Source organism: Monodelphis domestica, chromosome 2, assembly GCF_027887165.1.
Source record: "Monodelphis domestica isolate mMonDom1 chromosome 2, mMonDom1.pri, whole genome shotgun sequence".
Classification (NCBI taxonomy): Eukaryota; Metazoa; Chordata; class Mammalia; order Didelphimorphia; family Didelphidae; genus Monodelphis; species Monodelphis domestica.
This window is the reverse complement of record NC_077228.1, coordinates 377,000,016-377,024,083: the sequence shown is the minus strand read 5'-3', so window position 1 is coordinate 377,024,083 and position 24,068 is coordinate 377,000,016. Positions and strand designations below refer to the sequence as shown.

The 24,068-nt window shown below is 34.3% G+C and overlaps 1 protein-coding gene across 7 annotated transcripts in view; it reads left to right on the top strand.

The window, feature by feature from the left end:
* The window catches only part of REV3L (REV3 like, DNA directed polymerase zeta catalytic subunit), a 255,690-nt gene that overhangs the window by 109,277 nt on the left and 122,345 nt on the right, over positions 1 to 24,068 (top strand). For 2 of the 7 annotated variants that reach the window (XM_056814358.1, XM_056814359.1), the window contains exons 1-9: positions 937 to 1,164; positions 2,477 to 2,666; positions 12,798 to 12,872; positions 15,379 to 15,539; positions 19,143 to 19,239; positions 20,633 to 20,727; positions 22,155 to 22,259; positions 23,465 to 23,549; positions 23,635 to 23,786. In XM_056814358.1, coding sequence (XP_056670336.1) covers positions 960 to 1,164; positions 2,477 to 2,666; positions 12,798 to 12,872; positions 15,379 to 15,539; positions 19,143 to 19,239; positions 20,633 to 20,727; positions 22,155 to 22,259; positions 23,465 to 23,549; positions 23,635 to 23,786 — 1,165 coding nt within the window. In that variant the 5' untranslated portion in view covers positions 937 to 959. Of the gene's footprint in view, positions 1 to 934; positions 1,165 to 2,476; positions 2,667 to 12,797; positions 12,873 to 15,378; positions 15,540 to 19,142; positions 19,240 to 20,632; positions 20,728 to 22,154; positions 22,260 to 23,464; positions 23,550 to 23,634; positions 23,787 to 24,068 lie in introns of those variants that run through there. The other 5 variants (XR_008915876.1, XM_007484439.3, XM_056814357.1 and 2 more) reach the window with 5 other exon arrangements.

Below are 24,068 nucleotides of genomic sequence, written 5' to 3'. Positions count from 1 at the left end.
TTTTTCTTCCATTTTTGCTTTTGTAAATTGTCACACAGATGATGGATGGACTCCATCAACCTGGAACAACCCTTGGTAAATTTAATGAGCTAAATATCTCAAATTGATTTTAAGGGGTCTTTAGACATGATTTAAAACAATTTTTTTTCAACTCTGACTGATCATTTTGCCTACCTCGCAGTTATTTGTAACAAGAAGGTAAAGGGTCCATTTTAGGAGCTGAAGTGAAATACAATTATAATCCCCACTCCCACATGTGTAAAAATGTGATGGATAGGAAATAAGTCTCATACCAAAGGAGCTGGGAAGTTGATCTCAGGGCATGGTACCCCTGAATGGCTCCCAAGAGGGAACATCTCTCATTTGTAACTCTTCAGTTTCATTTACTTCCACCAGAGCAATCTAGATTTCTTAGTTATGTTCTAGAGCCAAATAAGTTTTACTTTGTTTAAAAATATCTCAACCAAGGTTGAAAGATTTACTATACCTGAAAAACCTGTGACAAGTATCCATTAGCTTTAAATGTCATATAGCAGACTCATGTAAAATATGATAGTGGGTTTGTTTGCTATTGTCACTAAATGGGCTATTATAACTTTGGGGATTTTGATACTTCTTGAATGTGCATTACCTGTTGTACTATATTGTTCTTTATAAAAACTTACTTTGTAAACAGTGGATCATGGCCAAGTTTGAAAAGGAAATGGATCTCATTTTTTGGTGAGAAACCTTTGTATTCTACCTTTTCTTAGCTAACAAAGCATGTTGATTATAAGCTATGTATTTTTGTATTTTAATACTCTTTTATTATTGTTTTTGCTTGTATGTGCAATATACTATTTCAGTTGAATTTTTTTCTCTCCTTTTTGTATTTGAAGCTCATGTCACCAGTATTGAGAAGATTTTCTTTTAACTTTTTTGATTTTGCAGTAATATAAGTTTAAAATACATTTACCCTAATGTCAAAACATACCCAAAAAGCTTTAGACTATCAACATGAAGCCATTGATTGTTTAAAAAAATTTATGGTTCTTTGCTTAATGATTCTGTCAGATTCCAGGAAAAGGGAATACAAAAAGAGCCATTGCACAGTGCCAAAGAAGCACAAAGCTACTTGCATAGTGCCAATCGAGCACAAGGTCAAAAAGGACCAAACCAATCCAGGTGAGATTGATGAACTTCTAAGCCAATACAAAAGGACTTGTAACTAGTGTGAGACTTGAGGTTGTGGCACTTGACATATGTTGAGACGCAGGGCGCCTTGTATCCACACTTTTTGTGTAATACTCACAGACAAGTACCAACATTTGGCTATCATCCTGGCTCCCCTTATCCCTGAGAGTGAAGGTAAAATCAGACCAGGGAATGACACTTCCCTATCACATAAAAATCTAATCCCTATTCTGTTTTTCATAATTTGGCAACTTTCTGTACTCCTGGCTACTAATTGGGTAAGTGCATAATTATATGCATCACTTTAGTTGGACCCTGATTCAAGGATCTGTTATAGGTTTATTTTCCTTTATTTAAAATTTTTACACATAAGACTTTGATAATCTGTATTTCGTCCAGATATTATCTTTTCTCTCTTTTTGATGTTTTTGATTTCTCTTGACAATTGATTCATATACCTCATAACTCAACCATGCATCCCTAAGTGATCCCTTTGTTTTTCAACACCCTATTCAGGGGGAATATATTATTATTCTAAAATGCAAAGTTTAAATTCTTTTTGAGAGTAATTTTAGTTTAAGAAACATGCTACCTCTCCGAATCCGGAAGTAAATTGTTTGGAGAAGGCACGATTAAGATGCCTGCACAGACCACACACTGCACCAGAAGATCCAGAGTGAACTTTGGGATGTGGTGATTTGAAGTGTGTGGGGTTGAATGCATTTGTTTTGTAGGTATACTCTTAGGCCGAAGAGAACTACCCTCAACTGGCTTTTTGTCAATGCGCCTACCAATCGTTAGTTTTGTTCTCTTTTCTTTTTATCCCCAAATTATTTTAATTTCACAGTTGGTTATGTTTACAAGATTCATTGGTGAGACTAGTCTTCCAAGGAACTCAGAGGGGGGTGTATAATTGAAAATCTGTTACCCTAAAAAAGAATTACATTTCCCAGGAGCCCACTGACTTCCTGTTATTATGTACTTCCTGTAGATAGGGGATATTAGGCGGGGACATGGAGGGTCCCCCCTCTTTACTTCCTGCCCTGAGCTTGGTGGTAGTAAGTCAGGTATTTGAACTGACTGATCATCCATGGGCACGTAGTCTTTATTTTGTATCCTCTTTATTCCTTGATTTCTAATGATCATTAATAAACTTCCTAAAATATAATATTTTTATTATTGACATTAATTTTAACTTTTACACTGACTGCTTTGAATGACATAGCCATCAAAATTCTACTACTAGAACCTTTGAAGTTTTCCATAATTAAAACATGTTTTTTTTTACTTTGTTTCATTTTAGGCCAGAAGACTTGTCTTCATTTACACGGAATCTTTCCTTACCTCTATGTGCCATATGATGGATGTGGGCAGCAGCCAGAAAGATATCTCCGTCAAATGGCATTCAGTATAGACAGAGCACTTAATGTGGCTTTAGGCAACCCTTCTTCCACTGTTCAGCATGTGTTCAAAGTGTCATTAGTATCTGGAATGTAAGTATATATTAGACATTTTAACTCTTCCATTGACCTATGTTTATTTTACTTTTATACAAAGAGAAATTTATATTCAACTGAAACTTATTCTCAAAGATTACAAAATGTTTACTCTTGACTGGTATTTGTATGTTACCTCTAGGACAAGCTGGGCAAGTTGCCCTTCTTGCTATGATTTTTCAGTTGCCCTTATTAGTTAAGCAATTGAATTCTTTTACTCTTTCCTTTCTTATTTTGGCTGCTAGGGGTCCTAGAAATGTATTTTAAAAGACATGGAATGGAGAGATAAGAATCTATCCTGGTCTCATGATACCAACAATTATCTTGACACTAAATGTGATCACTATCTTTCTAGTTTCTCTTGCTGCTTTTAAATCAACTACTCTGTTTATAGGGATAATTAAGAATCTTTTATAGACCTTTACATAAAAATTAATTTTATAATCACTGATTTTTTAAAATTCTGCTGTCTGTAATTATTGACATGAAATTGGCAGTTGATTATCAGAAATAATTATCTTCAAATTTTATTTTATACTATCCTAATTCAGGCCTTCTTTTTCTTTCTTTTTTTTTTAAACCCTGACCTTCCATCTTAGAATACTGCGTATTAGTTCTAAGGCAGATGAGTGGTAACGGCTGGGCAATGGGGGTTAAGTGACTTGCCCAGCTAGGAAGTATCTGAGGCCAGATTTGAACCTAAGATCTCCTGTCTCTAGACCTGGCTCTCAATCCACTGAGCCCATTGCCCCCCAATATTCACATATATAATAAATCATAAGCCATAAATATACCCTAGTCACACTCTCTCAAAGGGGAGTCCCCTTCAGCATAAGAGTATACATACAAAACAAATGCATTCAACCCCACACACTTCAAATCACCACATCCCAAAGTTCACTCTGGACCTTCTGGTACAGCGTGCAGTCTGTGCAGACATCTTAATGGTGCCTTCATTTTCTTTTGCCTAAATAACCTAATATTTTTCCAATCTTTTTTTGATGTATCTCTCCAAAATAATCTTTCTTATATTTTAATATACTGGCCTACCTGTATCCTTATCTTACTAAAAAAAAAAAAAACTTCATTGGCTTCCTGTTCCATGAAACATGAACTCCCCTACCCTAGATTTAAAGTCCCTTCAAACTCCTTAATCCAAAGAAACATCCCAGGTTTATTTTACCCTACTCCCCATACTCACAAATGAATAACATTTTTGATATAGTGACGTTGAGATAGTCAAGTGGAAAACCCTAGCTTGCAGTTGGTGATGTAGTTCAGAAGAGAAATCTAGGATATATATACACACACACACACACACACACACACACACACACACACACACATATATATTGTCATCTGCATAGACTTCATAATTGAAACAGTAGTGTTGAAGCAAGCAAGTGTCTCAGTGGATAGAAAGCAGGCCTAGAGACGGGGGTTCCTGGGTTCAAATCTGGCCTCAGACACTTGTTAGTTGTGTGACCCTGGGCAAGTCACTTAAGCCCAACTTCCTAGTCTTTACTGCTCTTCTGAATTGGGAACCAATATTTAATATCAATTCTAAGACAGTAAGTAAGAGTTTAAAAAAAAAGAAAAGAAAAACAATGTTTCAGAGAGAGAGTTCAGATGAAAAGTGTCATACAGAAAGATCTTTTTAAAAGTGTACTACTATTCATAAGGAGAGAAGAATGGTTGCTTGCAAGAAGAATCTCCTTGTGAAATATCTGTGCCCTCAAAGGACAACACATTAGTCAAACTTACGTATTGCTTGAGGAAAAATGGCCAGTATGATACCAGTGGGACATTGTTTTCTCATATTTTCTGAATTACCCAATAAGGAGAGAGGAATGAGGATTAGGGGAGGAGAGAACTTAACCCTAATGGTATCATCCCAGCAAGAGACTAAAAACAGGCAATTTGGGACTATCATTTGAGCCAATCAAGAGAAACTATGTTAGTGAATTAGACCACTGAGGGAAGCAGAGAAGCAGGCAAGCAAGACAGGTTTTGTAACAAACTCCCATTAAGGTAGACAAGTTAATATTAGTTGATGATGAGAGTGGTCAGGAGAACCCACAGAAAACTATCTCACAAAAGCCAAAGGAAGCAAAAATTTTCAGAAGAAAGATGGTCAACAGTATTAAAAAAGTTGCATAGAAGTCAGTGTGGATGAGGACTGTGAAAAAGTGTCTAAAATGAGCAGTTAGATTATTTGGACCATGGGAGAGAATATTGTGAATTAAATGTTGAGGTCAGAAGTTTGATTACAAGAAGTACAGAAGCAAGCAGGAGATAAAGTAGAACTGGTGTTTTCTAGGAAATAAAAGGGAAATGAACTATAGCTTGATGGAATAGCAAGATCTAGTGAAGGTTTTTTGTTTTTTGTTTTTGTTTTTAAATGGTGAGATTTCAGCATATTTGTGGGAAGCTGGAAAGAAGACAATAGATAAAAGATAAAAGAATGATCCACACTGAGAGAAAATAATTAAACAGATAAACTTTTAAAGACTAGAAGAGCTAGAATTAAAGGTTCCAAATAGAAATCTGGACCTTGTCAAGGATATGATTCTCCTCATTCAGAGTTTGAAGCAAAGGAGGATACAATGAGAGATATCATAAAGGGGTTTTGAATTCCAGAGTAAGTGACAGGAAAGGACATCAAGGTAAATTACCTATGCTGAGAGGAAAGGTATAGAAAGTAGTAGATAAGGAACTTGAGGAAAGGAAGATTTAAAACAATCTCTTTAGGGAATATGATAGAGAGTTAATCAGGGAAGAATAAAAGGATCTGTGTGTCACAGTGAATATTGTTAGGAGTGGAAAACATAAGTGTGTAGTGGAACCAGTCAGAAGAGTTATATGACTTCCTAAGGGACTCAGAGAAGGTAGATGTTGTAGAAATGAGTTCAGTTTGACAAAGCTTAATTAGCAATAGGACCAAGAGCAAGATGTTCCTGCAGTTAAAGAAGAATTGTATAATTGAACTAATTCATTATAAGGTCAAGAATGTGAGTGGAAGAATATGAAACCAGAGCAGGAGTGATGTACTGAGATAATGAGGGGTAGAGTGCCCACGGATCACTGTGGCAATTAAGAATTAATTTAAGAGACAGAAGCATGAAAGAATAGGAAGTTATGATGAGAGAGAAAGGAATTTTAGAATTCAAGATCAAGAAGGTAACACTGTCATAAGTGATCTAAGATCGGGGTGGGAGGTGTCAGCAAACTATGAGGGCCAAATCTAGCACGCCTTTTGTTTTGGGATGTCTATCAACTAAGAGTGTTTATATTTTAAAATATAATCAAAACCTTGTTTAAAATTTTAAAAAGAATTTTAAACTGGCAGACAGGTGGAGGGGACTGGCCATAGTTTGCGGGCTCCTTATCTATAGTATACCTGTCATGGAAAATTTAGAGATAAGTAGAGAGAAAGAAGAGAGGTCTGAGCCAGGTTTTGAATTCCCTAAGAAATGAGGCAGAATGCTTAAAGGTTGGTAGATGCCTTGCAACAAGGATCTAGGCAATGTGATAGTAAAGGTAAAATAAACCTGAAAGAACCTGCTTTGGGATGGTGGCAAAAGAAGGATCTAGAAATGTCATTAAGAAGAAAGAAGTATGCCTGTTCTTAGTACTTGGTGTTTTTGTAAGTATATGAGAAGAAATTTCCAATACTAGAGAGGTTGGTGAGAGATCACATCTTCTAGAAAAATCAAATTTTCAGTTGTTTTAAAGAGAAGGATTGTGAGAAGACTAAAGGGAAATTTGTTTATGATATAATATCAAATTTCAGAGTAATTGAAAGGAGAGGGCAGAGGCAGATAGGCATTAGGGAGTGGGGAGCACCAATGTTACTACCACATTTCTATCTTGTATCATACTTACTTAGGAACATGATTTATCCTCTCCATAACACTGTAATTAAATTTGAAAGACCTGGGTTTTAGACTGCTTCAGATGTGTACTAGGTTTGTGACTGGGCAAATTATCTAGTCCCTCTGGGTCTCTGTTTCCTCATCTATAAATTGAAGAGTTAAACTTTGATGATTTCTAGAATCTCTGTAAGTTCTAAACCTATAATCCAATGATACTGTGACTATTGATTGCTTTATTGTGAAGTAGAGGGGAACCTAAGTTCTCAAAGATTTTGCCAGCAGGGCACAAATGCTGGTAGATTTTACTATGCTAGGAAAGTAAGCAGTATGGTCCAATGAACAGATTCTGTCTGCTTTCCAAGGACCAGCCTAGCAAACTAACCACCAGTAAGCAACAGTGATGCTATCAAAGGAACTGAAATACTTCAATCTGACCATTTTTTCTATAAGCAAAACCAGAAGTCAAAAGGATGATGACTCACAGGCTCTCCATAGAGAAGCAAAGGAGTTGATGGAGTTGTTTTTATTTTCCATCCTAAGGCACCACGAAATTTCATTTCATGGGGCATTTGCTCATCTTGTGTGGTGTTGTTCATGATAAATGTTTTCAAGGACTACCTTGAAAATAATTGTCAGTTTGTGTAACCCTTCCTTTGCTGCAAAAGATGAAGAGAAATTTTATTAAGTACTAAGACCCTACAGATTTGAACAGTATATACTTGATTACTCAGTGACTTCAAAGTAAAGTAGGCATAGGGGAAGATAGCAAAAAATATTTTCTAAAATACAATTCAGGAGTGATAGAAAGACACAGCATTTATTAAACATTTCCTTTATGACAGCTCTTCCTTTATGAGCTCTAAGCTCTAGGACAATTTAAAAAAAAAAATCGATCCAGCTAGACAGTCCTTGCCCTCAAGAAATTTATATTCTAATGAGGGAGGGGAAAACAGCTCATAAAAGAGTTTCTAGGATGTTTATCTCTGTGTGTGATTGATTCTAAAGGGGAACCCTGTGATAGGGAGACAGCCAGGATTTGTCATGGAATTCTGTCCCTTACAGAAAGCTCACCTATTTGTAGACCTCTGCTCACCTATCATAGGTGGAATCCAAATTTCAGTGGGGTGGAGATGAGTATGAAAGGATTTGTAGAATACCATTCTAAGTCTAAGGCTATGGTCCTATGATTCTTTTTCCTTTTTACCCAAAATACATACTTAGAGCCTTGAAATGACTGCATGGACTTGACTTAAATAATTCACATACACATAATTTATTTGTAGTCAGATGGGAAGACTTAAGGTTTGTCAGTCATCCTCAATTATTAGTGTACTCTGACTCTTTCATACCATCCCCCTCCTGGTGCTTCTAAACTCTCAAAATGTCATTTGTGGAAACCCTATTCTCTATCCTCCACTGCCTGCTCTCTTATTCCCATCCTCTCAACCCCATACATCCCTCTTAAGATTGTGCTTTCTGGAATGCCTGCTCCATATAGTTAAAAAATATGTACTTTCATCTCAATGTTTCCCTTCTTAATCCTTTCCTTTTCTTGTACTTACTGAGACTCATCTCCATTCTGGTGACTCAGCATATCAGGCCATCCATTCCTGCTTTTTCACTCATACTTCCCAATTTACTGGTCAGGACCGGAGAGTTCAAATATTCCTGTTTTCCCTCTGCTATTCACATGCTCTCCCTCTGCCACCATCATTCAGTAATCTCCTTTGAAATTTATTGAATCCATATTTGTCATTCAAATGAAGTTCTGGTAGTTATCTACCAACCTCCTGGACTCTTTCCTTCCTTCCTCATGATTTCAGTGCCTGGCTAATAGTCCTTCTCTCCTCCCCAACTCCTGCCTCCAGACTAAGAGATTTCAATATATATTTATACTCCCTCAAAAGTCCTAATTTTTCTGCTCTTCATCTTACAAATTCCTCATGACCCATTCTCCATTTTATCTCAGTAGCACAAGACTTGGTCATACCATTGATTTTGCAGTCACTCATAAGTGTTCTATTTCTGTGTGTACAAATTCTGAAATTCCCTTGTCTGATCATAATTTTTTATCATTCCATCTTTCCCTCTACCTTTCCGTTCTTTTCTAAGCCATCACCGCTGCACTGTCTACACTCTTCTTTTCTGTATCTTGAATCTTTGATGAACCTTTTCAACTCTATACTATCCTCTTCTCTTTAGTGCTTTGACTTCTTTTCCTATCAGCAATCTTGCCCCGCCAAGTCCAAAACTTGGATTGCTTCTGCCATCTGCTGCCTTCACTCATATATGCTATTGAATGATCAAGCTCGAGAAAATCATGAAATCATGATGACTCAATTCATTACAAATTTATATTACATAATCTCAAATGAGTGAAGGCAATTCTTTTACATTTCCCTAATCTTTCATTATCCACTCACCATAACACTTTTTCCCCAAACCTTTTCATTCTTCCTCAGATCTCCCCTGTTTCCCTCCCTCCCCACTCCCAATTCTCATCCTGGCTGAGAATTTTACCTACTATTTTATTGGAAAAAATTGAGTCCATTCACTAAGAAACAATTCACTTCTTCCCTCCTCACCTCACACCTGCCACTCTCTTCCATCACCCTTATTCAAATGAAAAGGTGGCCCTTCTTACCAAGGTAGATCCCTTTATGTACACTCATGGTCCCATTCCATCGATTCTAGTCCAGGAGATTACCCTCTCTATTTTCTCTTGCTTCTCTTTAATCTTCTATCTCTTCCAATCTACTAGCTTCTTCCTTATTGCTTATAAATATACACATCTCCCCTCTATCTTCAAAAAACCCTACTTGGTGCTTCTATGCTAGCTATGGCTTTATGTCATGGAACATGGTTCCATTCCCTCAGAAGGCCATTTATAATAAATAGTTCCATATCCTTTCTTCTCACTCTCTTTTTAACTCTGCAATATGACTTCTGAACTCAGATTTCCTAATTTAGTTGAAATTGTGCTCCCCAAAGTTACCATTAATCTTTTCATTGCTAAATTTAAGGACTTTTCTCAATTCTTATATTAATCAACTTTTCTACAGATTTTGTCACCCTGTTTTCCTTAATACAGTCTTTAGCTGTGTTGCACCTGCTAACTATGGGTATCCCCCAAAGGCTCTGACCTGGCATCTCTTCTCTTTCTATACTGTTTTGCTTAGAAGATTCATCATCTCCCACAGATTCAATTATCTTGTCAATTAATGCAAATGATTTCCAGATACATATCTAGTCCTAACCTCTCTCCTGACTTCCAGTTTCTATTCCAGACTGCTTATTGAACATCTTGAACTGGAAATTCTGTAGACATTTTACTCTCAGCTGGTACAAAACTGAATTCATTTAATTCTTCCCCATCAAATCTTCTTTCTTCTTAACTATTACTGTTGAGGGCATCACCATCCTCCCAGCTACTCAGGCTCATAACCTAAGATTCATCCTCAACTGACTCACTCATTTTCACTCCTCTTTATCCAATTTATTACACGTTCTATTGATTATACTTTCCTAAAAGTTCTCATAGAATACCTGGACACTTTTATTTTAAGAACTTATATAAAATTGCTATATTTGTAGAACCAGAAGAAAAATCAAAATAAAAAGAATCTACCAGGGGGCAGCTGGGTAGCTCAGTGGATTGAGAACCAGGCCTAGAGACGGGAGGTCCTAGGTTCAAATCTTGCCTCAGACACTTCCTAGCTGTGTGACCCTGGGCAAGTCACTTGACCCCCATTGCCTAGCCCTTACCACTACTCTTCTGCCTTGGAGCCAGTACACAGTATTGGCTCCAAGATGGAAGTTAAGGGTTTAAAAAAAGAAAGAAAGAAAGAATCAACAAACAAAATCATAAATTCTCCAGGATTATCATCCAAAATATAGAGATTCCATATCATAGAAAACTTACCTCCAAAAATCATAAAAGATCAAGTACTAAGGAAATTCAGTTAGAATCATATAAGATAATACAGCAACTACTATAATAGAGAAAAAAATCTTAAAATATTATAGTAAAACACAAGATAAAAAAAAATTAAAGACTTACAACCAAGAATAATTCACTTCATCAATGAAGTGAGAAGCCAGATTGTAAAAGGTTGAGGAGAAAGGGTAGGCAATGAAGGGAATAAATAACACTTTGTTGGATTTTGACTGAGAAGAACTATAGGTTGATAGTTTATATATTTTGGTAGGGTCTAGTAAAAATTTAAGAAGAATTGTAGAGACTTAGCCATGTTTATCCTATATATATATATATATATATATATATATATATATATATATATATATATATATATATATATATTTCAAAATATGTATAAATTTGTTGGCATGAGATCACTCTCATGAGATTATAAGCTCCTTGAGGACAGGGACTGTCCTTTGCCTCTTTATATCCACAATGCCTAACACAATACCTGATACCTGGCAGGTGCTTAATAAATGTCTATTGAGTGATTAGAGAAGGAAATAAAACAGTAGATAAAGAGGTTAAAGATTTAGGAGAGAAAGGGAGATTCTTGAGATTGCAATTTCCTGGACCCAACAGAAAGACATTGGATCAAGGACACATGTAAGTGTGTTAACTCTAGTATAGGTAGATTAATGTTTGTCAAGCATTTAACTTCATTCCAAACACTGTGTGCTGAGCTCTGTGGATATAAATATAAGAGAGAAAAAAAATTAGTCTCTTCCCTTAAGGAGCTTATTACATTCTAATGGAAGAAGATAGCCCATAGAAGGGAGATGGAAAGTGAAAAAGAGCTGGGAATTGAAGAAGGTAAAGGGGAAAGACTGTTGGGGAGGATGCTGTAAAAGCCAAAGAGTAAGGAGTGGAACCGGGAATGAAATGTGGTCTGAACACTTCATAAAATTTAAGTGCATACCAGGGATTCACCAGTCAGAAGAGAGGACTCTAGAGGGTAGAGACATCCCATGGTGAGGAGAATACTGGCTAGAAAGTGACAAAGTCTAAACAGTAAGGAGTAGAACTATAAGGATGATATTAGAAATTAATTCTTGTTACATTCATTTAGAGATAAGAAGTGGAGAAGCAGGCTTGGGAAAGAATTGGAGTTTGAAACAGATCTGAGACAGAGGGTCAGTTTCAAATGTTGACAGTGTGTGTGTAAGGTGTAGAGGCTTTTCTGTGACAGTTACTCTCTCTGGGTGTGACTGTTGCGCTCTCTATCTCTCTATCTCTCTCGGAATGCTGGGAGGTGACATCTTTTCTTTCTCTCCTCACTATCTGAGGTAGAAGGAAAGGAGGAAAAAACCTGAAGGAGCTAATTGATTTTCCTTTTCCTACTTGGGAAACACTAGTGACTGTCTATTGCTGTTTCATAAATTGTTTTATCTCTGAGAAGACTAAAGAAAGACCTGGTCTTTGGTTTGGACTCTGAGTCTGTTAAGGCTCAGAGTCCTAACTTGGTTCTTGCTGAGGCTCAGCCACCTAGCCTTTGTTATTTTTATAACTTGGAGACAAAAATTAAGAATTGTATACTACTTATAAGGATAATAGTGTTAGTTTATTATAGAATAGAGAAAATTTGGGTTAGTCAAATCAGAAAAGATCAGTGTAAGCTGTGAAAACAGAAGGAGTGATTCCTTGCAGAACCAGTGAGTTTTATTTGGATGGAGTTAGAATCCCTTAGAGTTAGAAATCCTTTTATATCCTTATATTCTCAATAAATAGTTTATTTTTGTATAACAAGAGTCTCCTTAGCATCCTTGCACCTGACCCTGAAGTTCATTTATGAGCTTCTCTTCACTTATATAAACTGAAGATACTTTGTAAGAACAGCAAGCAGAATATCTAATCAGTTTATATCCATTATCAATTCATTCACCTATTATTTTTACAACTAGGAGCAAAGCATTCAGGTAGACAGATTTGAATATTTCTTTATAATAACTTGTTGGTTGGAAGCTTATGGATTTTCTTATAAAATTAAATGCATTGTAGAAATACACTAATGTATTCACAGCACTATTAATAATTCATGTTATATAGTATGCTAAAAAAATTGTTTTTAATTTACTTTGCCACCTATGTGGTCCATAGTAACAAATATTTATGTTTGGGGCAAATTTCATACTTGACTGGAAGGCTTTATTAAGACCATTATACTGTGAGGAAAGGAATTTGGAAAGAATAAAGTTCCCCTGGTATGATATGCATATTTCTTTATAATTATATAATCAGAATAATTTAAATCTCTGTTTTCTTATATTTCAGGCCTTTTTATGGTTATCATGAGAAAGAAAGACACTTTATGAAGATTTATCTTTATAATCCTGCAATGGTGAAAAGGTAAAGAAATAATGAAATTAGAATCTGAATACTTTTAATAATAATAAAATATGAATATATCAAGGAACTTTTGCTTTGTTGATATGGGAACTTCTTCCACTGTATCAGATGTCAATCTACTTACATCTTTTAATTTATGATCTTAGAGAATTTGATGTTCAGAAAAAGTTAAATGAGTTACTCATGGTCACATAGCTAGTGTCATAGGCAGGATTTAGTCCATTTAAAGTCCTTCACAACCTGACCTCTGCCTACTTTTCCAATCTTCTTATACCTTGCTCACCCCCATGTACTATGTACTCTGCAATCCAATCACATTGGCATCTTTGCTGTTTCAAGACATTCCATTTTTAAATTCCAGGAATTTTCCATGGCTATTCATCATGCTTAAAATATTTTCCCTTCTCATCTCTACCCCCTGGTTTCCCTGGCTTTTGTTAAGTCCTAGATAAAATCCCATCTTCTCCAAAAAAATTTCCCAGGCCCCTTTAATTCTAATGCCTTCCTTGTGTTGATTTTTTTTTCCTATTTATCCTATATATAGCTTGTTTGTACATAGTTGTTTGCATGTTATTTCTCCCATTAAATTGTCTTGAGAGTAGGGGGCTATCTTTTACCCTTTTATTTGTATTTCAAGTGCGTAGCACAGTGCCTGGCACATGGTAGGTGCTCAAGAAATGTTTATTAACTGATTGATGCCGAGTCCAATGCTATGACAAATTGCATCTTACTAATATTAATAATAATAAAATGCAAAAAGACCATATGCTTTGTCATGCTTAATAAAAGATATAACAATTAATAAATGTGCATGTCAGTTTATATATTGCATATCTTATATCTATAGTAACTAGTCAGATAACATTTATGAAGTTCCTACTATGTGCCAAGTACTTTAATCAGAACTTCAGATATTAAAAAAAAGACAAAAAATAGACTCTTGTCTCAAGCAGATCACAATCTAATGGAGAGAATTTGAAGTAAAAAGGATTAGTTAATAGAACTACTTTCTTTGTTGTTTGTTCCAAGTACTCCCTCCACTTCTTATTCTTAAATTTTAGAATGAACTTTCCTAACCTTTATTCCTTATGTTTCTCAAAGCAAGTCCAAGGGTCCAGCTTAGGAGTTAACTTATGAATAGGCACAAGCCTCGTAAAAGTAATTTTTGCTCTTTAGCCTGTACTCGTTGCAAAGTCTTTTCACTGTAGTAGATATTCACCATTTCTGAAACTTTGAACTATAAGCTCTAGTTCTCTGGGAGATCTTTAGGTCCTTCTTGGAATGAAGTCCTCTAGATAGACTCTGAACTAGTTTATGTTTATAATAACTCTTTGACCATATTTTCTTTCCTGGTATGAATTTGTAATTTAACTCTTTGACTCCATTTGGTGTCTAATCCAAAAAACAGTATTTTTTAAAATGCAAATAGAAGTTGTTTTTCCTTTTAATCCAAATAAAGATTTTTTTATTTCTCCCTTTTCAGGAAACACTGAAAATGGGGTGTAGAAAGGGGAGAGATAGGTATTCTTTTGTCCTACAAAAGTGGTTCATGGAACAAATTTTTTCTTTAATTTCACTGAAATAAGTACCATGTAAAAAATGCCATATGACATTTCATTTCTTATAAATAACTTCTGGAGCTAAGTGATTTTATGTATATCTTCTGCTTAATTTTGAAGCCTTGAATTTTTTCTCTCAAAAAACCATTCAAATTAAATTACTTCAAGACAAGAGAGGTAATAGTAGTCTTTTTAAAGTTGGTTCATAAGTCTTCTGGTTAGATCATTTCCCTTTTTGTTAGCTCTGGTTTTTGTATTATTTCTAAATACAAGTTTCATTTTTAAGCATTTTGCAAATTCTTAAATTAAGGAAGGAAACACTTTTTGAGTTAATTAAGTTAACACAATTTCAGATTCTTCCAGATCAAAATCTGAATGTAGTGAGTAATGTTGTCTGAGTGCTTTTGTCATTCTTTCATGCTTTCTATTTCAGTCTCATATTTTTCCATTTCAATCTCATACATAAAATGCCCGTGAAATTTTATAAAAACTGAGAATGATTGTTTTCTTTCAAATAAAGAATGTCAGTTATTTTGTTAAATAAAGTTTCACTTTCGATTAAATAAAAATGGTAAAATGTGATTGCAAGTGTTATATAGTAATTTTATTAATTTGCATAATTGTTCCATTGCTAAAATAGGTGAGAGTTCCTTGGGATTTTTATTCAGGTATGGACTGAACAGGTATTGATACTTTCCAACTCTGATATTGTTTGATGAGGAAGAAGCGTGATGCAGTGAAAAGAGCATTGAATTTGGAAATAGGACTTGGGTTTGAATTCTAGTTTTGCTCTTTATTGAATGTAGGACCTTGAGCTTCCCTTGGCTTCAATGACCTCATCTACAAAATAAGAGAATTATATGAGATAATTACTAAAATTTCTTCTAGCTCTGGATCTATAACTTTTATGATCTTATGCTATAAATTTATACTTTTTTCCTCTTTAGGATATGTGAACTTTTGCAAAGTGGAGCCATAATGAATAAATATTACCAGCCTCATGAAGCGCATATTCCCTACCTCCTCCAACTCTTCATTGATTATAATCTATATGGAATGAATTTAATTAACTTGGCTGCGGTCAGGTTCCGAAAAGTAAAAAGAAAAAGTAAGATTCATTTCCTAAATTTAAATTATGTCTGTTTGTAAAGTTTTTAAACTTTTGTATTTCTCTAAAACAGTCTTCATAGCAATAGGACAACTTTGGAAATAGCTTAGTAAAACTGAAATGTGTGTTTCTATGCTAGTTTTTCTGCTTTGTGGTAATTCAACAGGTATTATACTTAAATAATAGTTCCCAAATATGAGTTTTTAACTGGATTTTGAATGAGATAAATAATAGGCCTGAATTAATAGGAAAGGGACCAGATCAACTGACACTTTCTGGATTCCTCCTGTTGGACTGCTTCCCCACTTAAATTTCCTTGTATTTATTTTTTATGTTTTGTATTTATTTATCTGTATGCACACTTTCTCTCTCCAATAAAATGTAAGGTCCTTGAGGAAAAGAAGAATTTTGTTTTCATCCTTTTATCCCCAAAATAAAGTAGATGCCTTATAAATATTTTTTTCAGTTGAATTGAGCTAAATTAAGTTGAATTAAAGACACATAACATATAAAATTGTCCCAGTACAAATTATGTTCTTTAAGTTCAACCTTCTTTTACTACTAATTGACAATTTATTCATTCCTCTTTATCTATTACCACCCTCACTTTTGGCCATTTCAGATCTATTCCCCTCTTCAGTTTCCCAAATGCCACCTCCCCTATTCCAACTTACACTAGATAATTTCAACTTCTACTTCACTAAAAATATTGCAGTTATCCAATATAAATTTTCTAACTCCTTTAATACATATTATATGCAGTTATATGCTGTTATGTACCAGTGGTCAACAGTAGTGTACCTGTTGAGTCAAATGGATTACTACTTAGTTATTTGTCAATGTACTGGCTCAGGGGCAGCTAGGTAGCTCAGTGGATACAGTGCCAGGCTTGGAAATTGGAGGTCCTGGGTTCAAATTTGTCCTCAGACTTAGCTGTGTGACCCTGGGCACATCACTTAACCCTAAATGCCTATCTGTTATTACTCTTCTGCCATGTAATTGGTGCTCAGTATCAATTCTTGGGCAGAAGATAAAGCATTTGGGAGAGGGGGAGTCATGCTGGCTTAGTGCTACAATCTTATAGCTATCACCTAAATTATATTTTCATATTCCTTTATCTTTCTGAAATGCACCTTTTTGTTTCCCACATTTTTTTTAGTTCTGATTACAGTGTAATAGACAAAATGTGTTACTAGATTAGATTTTTTTTTGTTAACAGAGGTTTAGCAGCACTTATGGTAATATTGGTCTCTGTGCTTATGGTAAAATTTAAGAATAGGATTAGGTCTTGTATGCATTACTTCCACAAAATTTTTAAATAAAAAGGTTTTTGTTTTGCTTTGGGGATGTTTAATTATGTTTACTTTTAAATGTGGTTAAGCTCATTATAAAGGAACTGAATTTCTTAATGATTTTGTGTACCTAACACAATGCTAAAACAAAGTATTCACTCAGTAAGTTGGCTGACTTGAGAGAAAGGAATTAACGTAAAAATAATACTTTATGGTACAGTATCTAGTGGATCATGAGAATGTTTGTGCCCTAGAAAGTTAAGAAAGCAGAACCCAAAAAACAACAAAAATAATGACCACAATCATATAAATAAAATGATTAAGGACAAAATAATAAAAATAATGGTGCAAAATTTTAATGATCAAAATTGGCCGTAAGCAATCGAAAGCACTTCTCACCACATTTTTGCAGAGGTCATGGCCTATGGATGAATGCATTGTCAGACTTTCAATATGATAGTTAATTTTATTCAACTCCCTTTTTTAATACTCTCTTATAAGACACTGTTCTTTGACAAAGGATACAAGGAGGAATACACTTAGAAATGTAGGTGATAAAATTTCCTTTAAAAAAATTTTTTTATGAAGAATTTAGTTTGGGGCTTGCTACATACTCAGATATTAATTGGATTTCCAAGTGAAGATGTCATATAAGCAGTTAAATATATAGATCTGAAAAAACTTATGGTAAAGTTATTGTGAGAAACATAATCTGAGAATTATTTATAGTAATGATAGTTGAAGCATGAGAATGAATCAGCTTCTCAAGGAAGCAAATATGAATGCAGAGGAACAAAAGGGGAAGGACTGATAGTCAGGATATTCCCACACTGAGTAACAGAAGAGATGACATCAAAAGAGAGTAGAGTGCCCCCAGAAACTAAGGAAATTTTTCTTGAAAATAGTCTGATCATTCATGCTTATTCCTAATTCTCAAGAAGAATGACTATGGACTCTTAAAGCCTTAAAAGAGATCATAGGTAACTTGAGAGAGCCAGCTTGAGTGAATATTGGCTTAAACACTGAAAGCAAAATGTAGCACTGATACAAAGTGAAGTAAGCAGCACCTTAAGGAAAATTTATTCTATAAAAACAACATTATAAATCAATAATTTGAAAGACATAAGAACTCTGATCAATACAATAATTAACCATGATTCCAGAATACTAATTATGAGAGCTATGCTAACCTACCTTCTGACTCACAGGTGATGATGGACTAACAAGTAGAATAATATACACATTTTTTAACATAAACAATATGAAAACGTGTTTTGCTTCATAATACTTGTTTAAAAGATTTTCTTTTGTCAGAGGGAGTTGAAGGGAAAATTAATATTTGATGATTGAAAAAAGGGAGAGTTTGGTTGGAGAGAGAGAGAGAGTAAGAGAATTAATTTGGACAATGAAAGTTTTAGTGTTTTGCTCAGGTTTATATATAGCCAGCATGTATCAGTGACTAGATTTTGAACTCTGCTCCCTTATCATAATATCAGACTACCCCATCATTTAAAAATATTATTAATGAAGTTTAATAGTTAAAAGAGTAAGCACATCATAGAGAGTTAAAGACTCAGTGAATAATGTGAGTCAGTTAAGTGTTCTTAAATCATTGAAGAAGTTTAATTGTAAATCATAAAAATTGTATGGTAGGTATTAAGAGTTATAAAAGGAAATTGTGAGTTTATTGTATAAATTCTTCCATCAATATTCTTCCTTTCTCTAATCAGTCTTCATTGCATACACAGAGTTCATCTTCAGAAAAAAACCTCCTGGGATGTGGTAAATTTTCACAGGCAGTTTCTGAAGCATGACCCCATATCATACTTACTTAAACTTGTGGGCAAACACATCCCCTCTTCAGCCACAAGTCAGATTGCCTCTACATTCACCAGAGGTTTCCACTCACTGCACCTATACATGGAATCCATTGTGTATTCCCATTCAATTTAGAGAATGAGTGCTAAATTATTTTTTTAATTTCATCTGCTACATAATTCCTATAAAAAATCTTAGTTAAATCCTTAGATATAAGCTTCTTGGGAATTTCTATTCGATACCACAATTATACAGTTTAGATATTTTTCAAAGTATGATTACATAAGTTGTACCAACCACAGAGCACATTTATTCTCCCAGAGACCTTTATTGTGAATCCTCCCTTTCCTTTTTGATTTAGAAACATTGTAAAACTTTGTAATACATAAGTAATTTTAGAACTTGTCATAGAGGTTATGAGAAACTGAATTTTAACTTAAAGAATTATACAAATAACAAGAAGGTTTTATCTCTTCTACCTTTCTACACATAGGTGATACATTACATGGAATTGGATGTTACAAAGATCAGTTACCAGGAAATTCCCTTACTGGTACTCTGTTTCGTTGGGAAGAAGATGAAATACCAAGGTTAGCAAATATTTTAAAAGTAAAGAAAGTATAAATATATCCTTCTAGTTGTAAAAGTCTCAGCTAATATCTGTTAATGAACTCATAGGCTTAAATTACCTACCATGAACAAAAAATGTTTCCATTAAAGAACCTTTTTTTTTTCCACTGTTAGTGGTTTGGAGAAAGTGTTCTGAACATCTTACACCACTCCCTTGAGTAGAATTGTTTATCCTGGTAAATAGTCATTATCAACATTCATTCTGTATTCAACTTTTCTAAGTTGACTGTTAAAATTCTGTTTTTCAAGTGAATGGTAATTTATTGAAATGGTGTTTTATTAAGATATAAACATTAAAATAATCATGTATGTTACTAAGGAATTTAGCAGTTTGTTAAAGTTACCCTATTTCAAATGAGTTGTTAAATTGAGATCCTTTCCTCTTTTCTCTGGTTAATGATGGAGCTCGAGCTTTCATGTACATTTTCAAAAAGAATTAAAGGGTAGGCTACTCTAATTTGTTGGCTAGTTTTTCCTTTCATCATCAATTATTAGACTCAAACATAGTATTCTGTCCCCTCAAATTGATTTCTTTTAAAGTAGCCATCTGAACATGAGATTTTGCTAAAATTCCTTTCTTGAGATAGTGATTGAATAAGTGCTTGTGAAATGTTTGTATGTACCTTCACTTATACTTCCAACTGACGATATAGCCAAGTCATTTTGCATATTTATAATATTTAGTCCATGAAAATGCTAAGTTTATAGACTATACCTTTTCATAGTTGTGTCAGTATTTGACAAATTGAGATTTATGAAGGCCAGATGTCTTAGTTCACAGACAAATAGAAACTTTTTTAACTTCCTCATCTCTCCGAAAACTAAAAGAAATACTCTTATGCTAAGTGATGTAGTATAATTTTCGTAAGTCTACAGTGTTTTGATTTTGATGCTTATCATGGTTTCTGACTCCTTTGTGTAGCATTCAATATGCTTTTTTTCCATGTTGTAGTTTATTCACATTTTTAAAGTAAACTTTTGCTCATGACAGTGATTGTGGATAGGGAGGAAGGTGCAAGTATTAATTGCCATCCTTTCTTTGCTCTTCCATCAATAGCAGTACTCTACAAATTTGCTTCCAAATTTGATGTTCTTTTCTCTTTTGACATCTCTATTGAAAAGTTTTCTCATATTTCTTACCAAGTCTTGTAGGTAAAATGTACCCAAATTGCTTGGCTCCATGTATCTAGAATAACTGGCATCTGGAGCAGTCCTATTACTCTAGTATAATAACTTTTCTTAAGATGATTTTCTGATAGTCACTCCAAATGTGAATAATAATATTTTACATTGTAAAAATTTAATAGAAAACATACTCTAATTTTATTCTGTTGTAATTTCACTTCATTATAGCTCTTTAATTCTGGAAGGTGTTGAACCACAAAGTACCTGTGAATTAGAAGTGGATGCAGTAGCTGCTGATATCTTAAATCGACTAGAGATCGAAGGTGTGTGTGTGTGTGTACAGTTTTATTTCGTACCATTTCTAAAAATCCAGAACTAATGACCTAATATTTCAAAAAAAATTTTATAGAATCTATATTTTAATTGGTGTGGAGACTTCTAGTATAGATTGCAACTCTTTAATATCTTTGAAAAACATCTCTATTAAGTTACTATAGTAAAAAAAAAATGTATTCTTTCATTCCTGGCCTTCTGATGTTGATTTTTGCTGAACTTAGGCTGATCCTCAGATAACATGATACAGCCCATTTTAAGCTTGAAACTTTTCCCTCTTGAAATAAAAAGGATTTTTCCACTTGTGTAACTTGTAAGGAGCAACTCAATCAAGTAGCAAATATTTATCAGGTATCTTATTATGTCCCAGACACTGTACTAGGTTCAGGAAATGAAGATCAAAAAAAGAAATAGTCCGTGGCCTTTAAGTGATGTACATTCTTTCAGAGGAGACATTGTGCACATACAAAAATAATCACAACATATATGTATGAAAAATGAATACATAAATACAAGGGAAGATATGAAAATAAGGAATTCTGATACATTTAGGTGAAAGGAAAGTACATTATAGGCATGGAAAACAAACTCAGCAAAAGCTCAGAAACGGGAGATGGGGTGTCATGGAAAAGGAAGAATAAGCAGGCCTGTATGTTTGAACCATTGAGAGCATAAAGCAGAGTAGTATATAATCAGGTTGGACCCTGATTAGGTTAGAAGCAAGTTGTGAAGGGCAATAAGTGCCAAATAGAGAAAAGTCTAGGGTTAATTGTGTACCATAATGACATTGAAATAAGATTTGAATTGCATGGCTGAATTAAGAAAGAGTGTTAGAAAATTGGGTAGTTTCAATGGTTAGTTTTAGATCCAGTAAAGAGTGCTAGAAAAATTCATTATTAGAAGATACTCATGAAGATTGTTATTCTTGTTTCTCTTATTTATCTGGTAGCTAGTCATTCATTTGTTATTGAACAAATAGCTACTTTACATTGTGCTGTAGTCAGAAAATCAATATGAATACAGGCAATGAGGTAGTAGACCTAAAGGAAGTTTAATGCTCTTTATTCTGCTTTTCCTTTTCATTCTTTGTTCAGCTTTCATATAAAAATCTGTGGAGGAGTCTTAAGTATTTTTTATCCAGTTAAATGTTTGAGTTTTCTTAGGCTAGTGATTTGGGGAGCAGGACAAGAAGCAAGAATAATCAAGAATATAAAGGAGAAAAGAAACATTGTCAAATACAGAATGGGCTAAGGACATCTTGTAGGCTTGTTTCTGGAAACTATTTGCAAGTTTCTTATAGTACACAAAGTAAGTAACCCAAGATTAAGTTGTTGGGCAGGGGAAAGAGCAATAAAATGTCAATTATTAAAAGAAGTTTTTCACTACTTTACTTTGAAATATTTGTTTTAACTTGTAGCTCAAATTGGTGGAAACCCTGGTTTACAAGCCATATGGGAAGATGAAAAGCAACGCCGAAGAAACAGAAATGAATCCTCTCAAATTAGCCACCCTGAATCACAAGGTATAAACTAATAGCACACTTCTATTTACTTTTTAGAGAATGTTTTAAGAAAAAACTTAATACATACATACATACATATAGTCTGAACTGTTAACTCCCCATACAGAAGCAATATGATAGTGGGAAAAACATAGAACATGGAGTCAGAAAACCTGGGTCCATTCACCACCCTAGATACTTAGGAGTCTTGTGGCCCAGGGCAAGTCCCTCAGCCTCTCATAGCCTCAATCTCATTTGTAAAATAAAAAAACAGGGAGGGTAACATCCCTATAGTTATCTCATGGGATAGTTGTGCTTAATGCACTTTGCAACCTTTAAATTCTATATGTGTCAATTGTTTGTATTGATTTTATCAGAATGAATTTCACAAATCTCTTTTCAGTTATCATGTGAATTTTCCCCTCTACTGATGGCCCATTTTCAATATTTCTTTACTTTTACAGAATCTAGAGAATCTTAGTTATTTCCCATTTGGGCTTAGAGTGATTACTATTCCTACTCTTGTAAACTCCATTTTAACTTTGTTCTCTTATCCTACTGTAATCCAAGCTCTTTCCTCATTCACTAGTATATTCTGATCCTCTTGCCTTCCCAAATAAATTGTGAAACACATTTTTGGAAGAACTTGTTATAATTCACTAAGCTTTGGAAGGCTAGTCATTAAGAATTGCCCCCAAATTGATTTTGTTGGTATTTTGGGGTAGTTACTCAGATTATTACTTGTAGCGCTCAGAAAATTTTGAAGTTAAAAAATATCTATACTAATGTTTATTTTAATATTTAAGACACTAAAATTATTGTTATTATATTTGAGTGCCTCTTGTATAAATTTCAAAATAATAATGTTGTTGTTTGCCAAGGAAATAAATAAACTAGAATTCCCCATTGCATTCAGGAACATAACAAATCGATAGGTTAAGGGAAATGTTTTTTTCTACTCTAAATGCAGGTTATAATTATGGAATTTAATCTTGAACTGACTTCAAGTGCCCAACATCATAACATGGGTAACCATTTTAATTTTGTTTGACATTATAAGAGAACAGCTTTTAGATAAAGGTGTTTCACAAAAGTTGGTAAGTTCCTATCACTTTTAAAAGTTCCTTGAGGAAACAAGCTTAGTGTTGCTTCAAAATATTTTATTCATTTATTACTTGTCTAAAAAAAACCTCTTCCTTTTTTGAATACACTTTTAAAATTTAAAGATCGTAGATGTGTTCCAGCAACAGAGAGTGAAAAAATGTTTCAGAAGAGACTTCAGGAAGTTCTTAAGCAGAATGACTTCTCTGTGTAAGTAGTCATTTATTACAGTTCATTGAACTAACCTTTCTCCCTGGGTAATCTAGTTAGTTTTAAAGGATGTGTTTTAATTAAGCAGAACATTATCAGGATCTGTGGACTATAGTAATGGATCCCAGGAGTTCTCTGCTGAGTTAACTTTACATTCGGAAGTTCTGTCTACTGAAACTGTTCCCTGTTCACCAGCCAATGTGGTAGAAGTCCATCAAGAAAAGGAGCTAAGCAAAGGTGAGCTTTTTAATAAGATCACCTTGAATTGTATTGTCTTTGGTAGAGCAGTCATGTGATCTCCTTTGTTAAATTGTTTTTAAATGTTGAGAAACATTTTAGTGTTTTAACTTTAGAAATTAGGTTTCATTTTGGTAGAGCAGATGGAGAGGGCAAAAAGTATGTATATTTTGGGGGCCACTAGGTGGCTCAGTGGCTAGGGAGCCAGGCCTAGAGACAAGCAGTCTTGAGTTCAAATGTTGCTTTGAACCCTGCCAAGCTGTGTAACCCTGGACAAGTCAT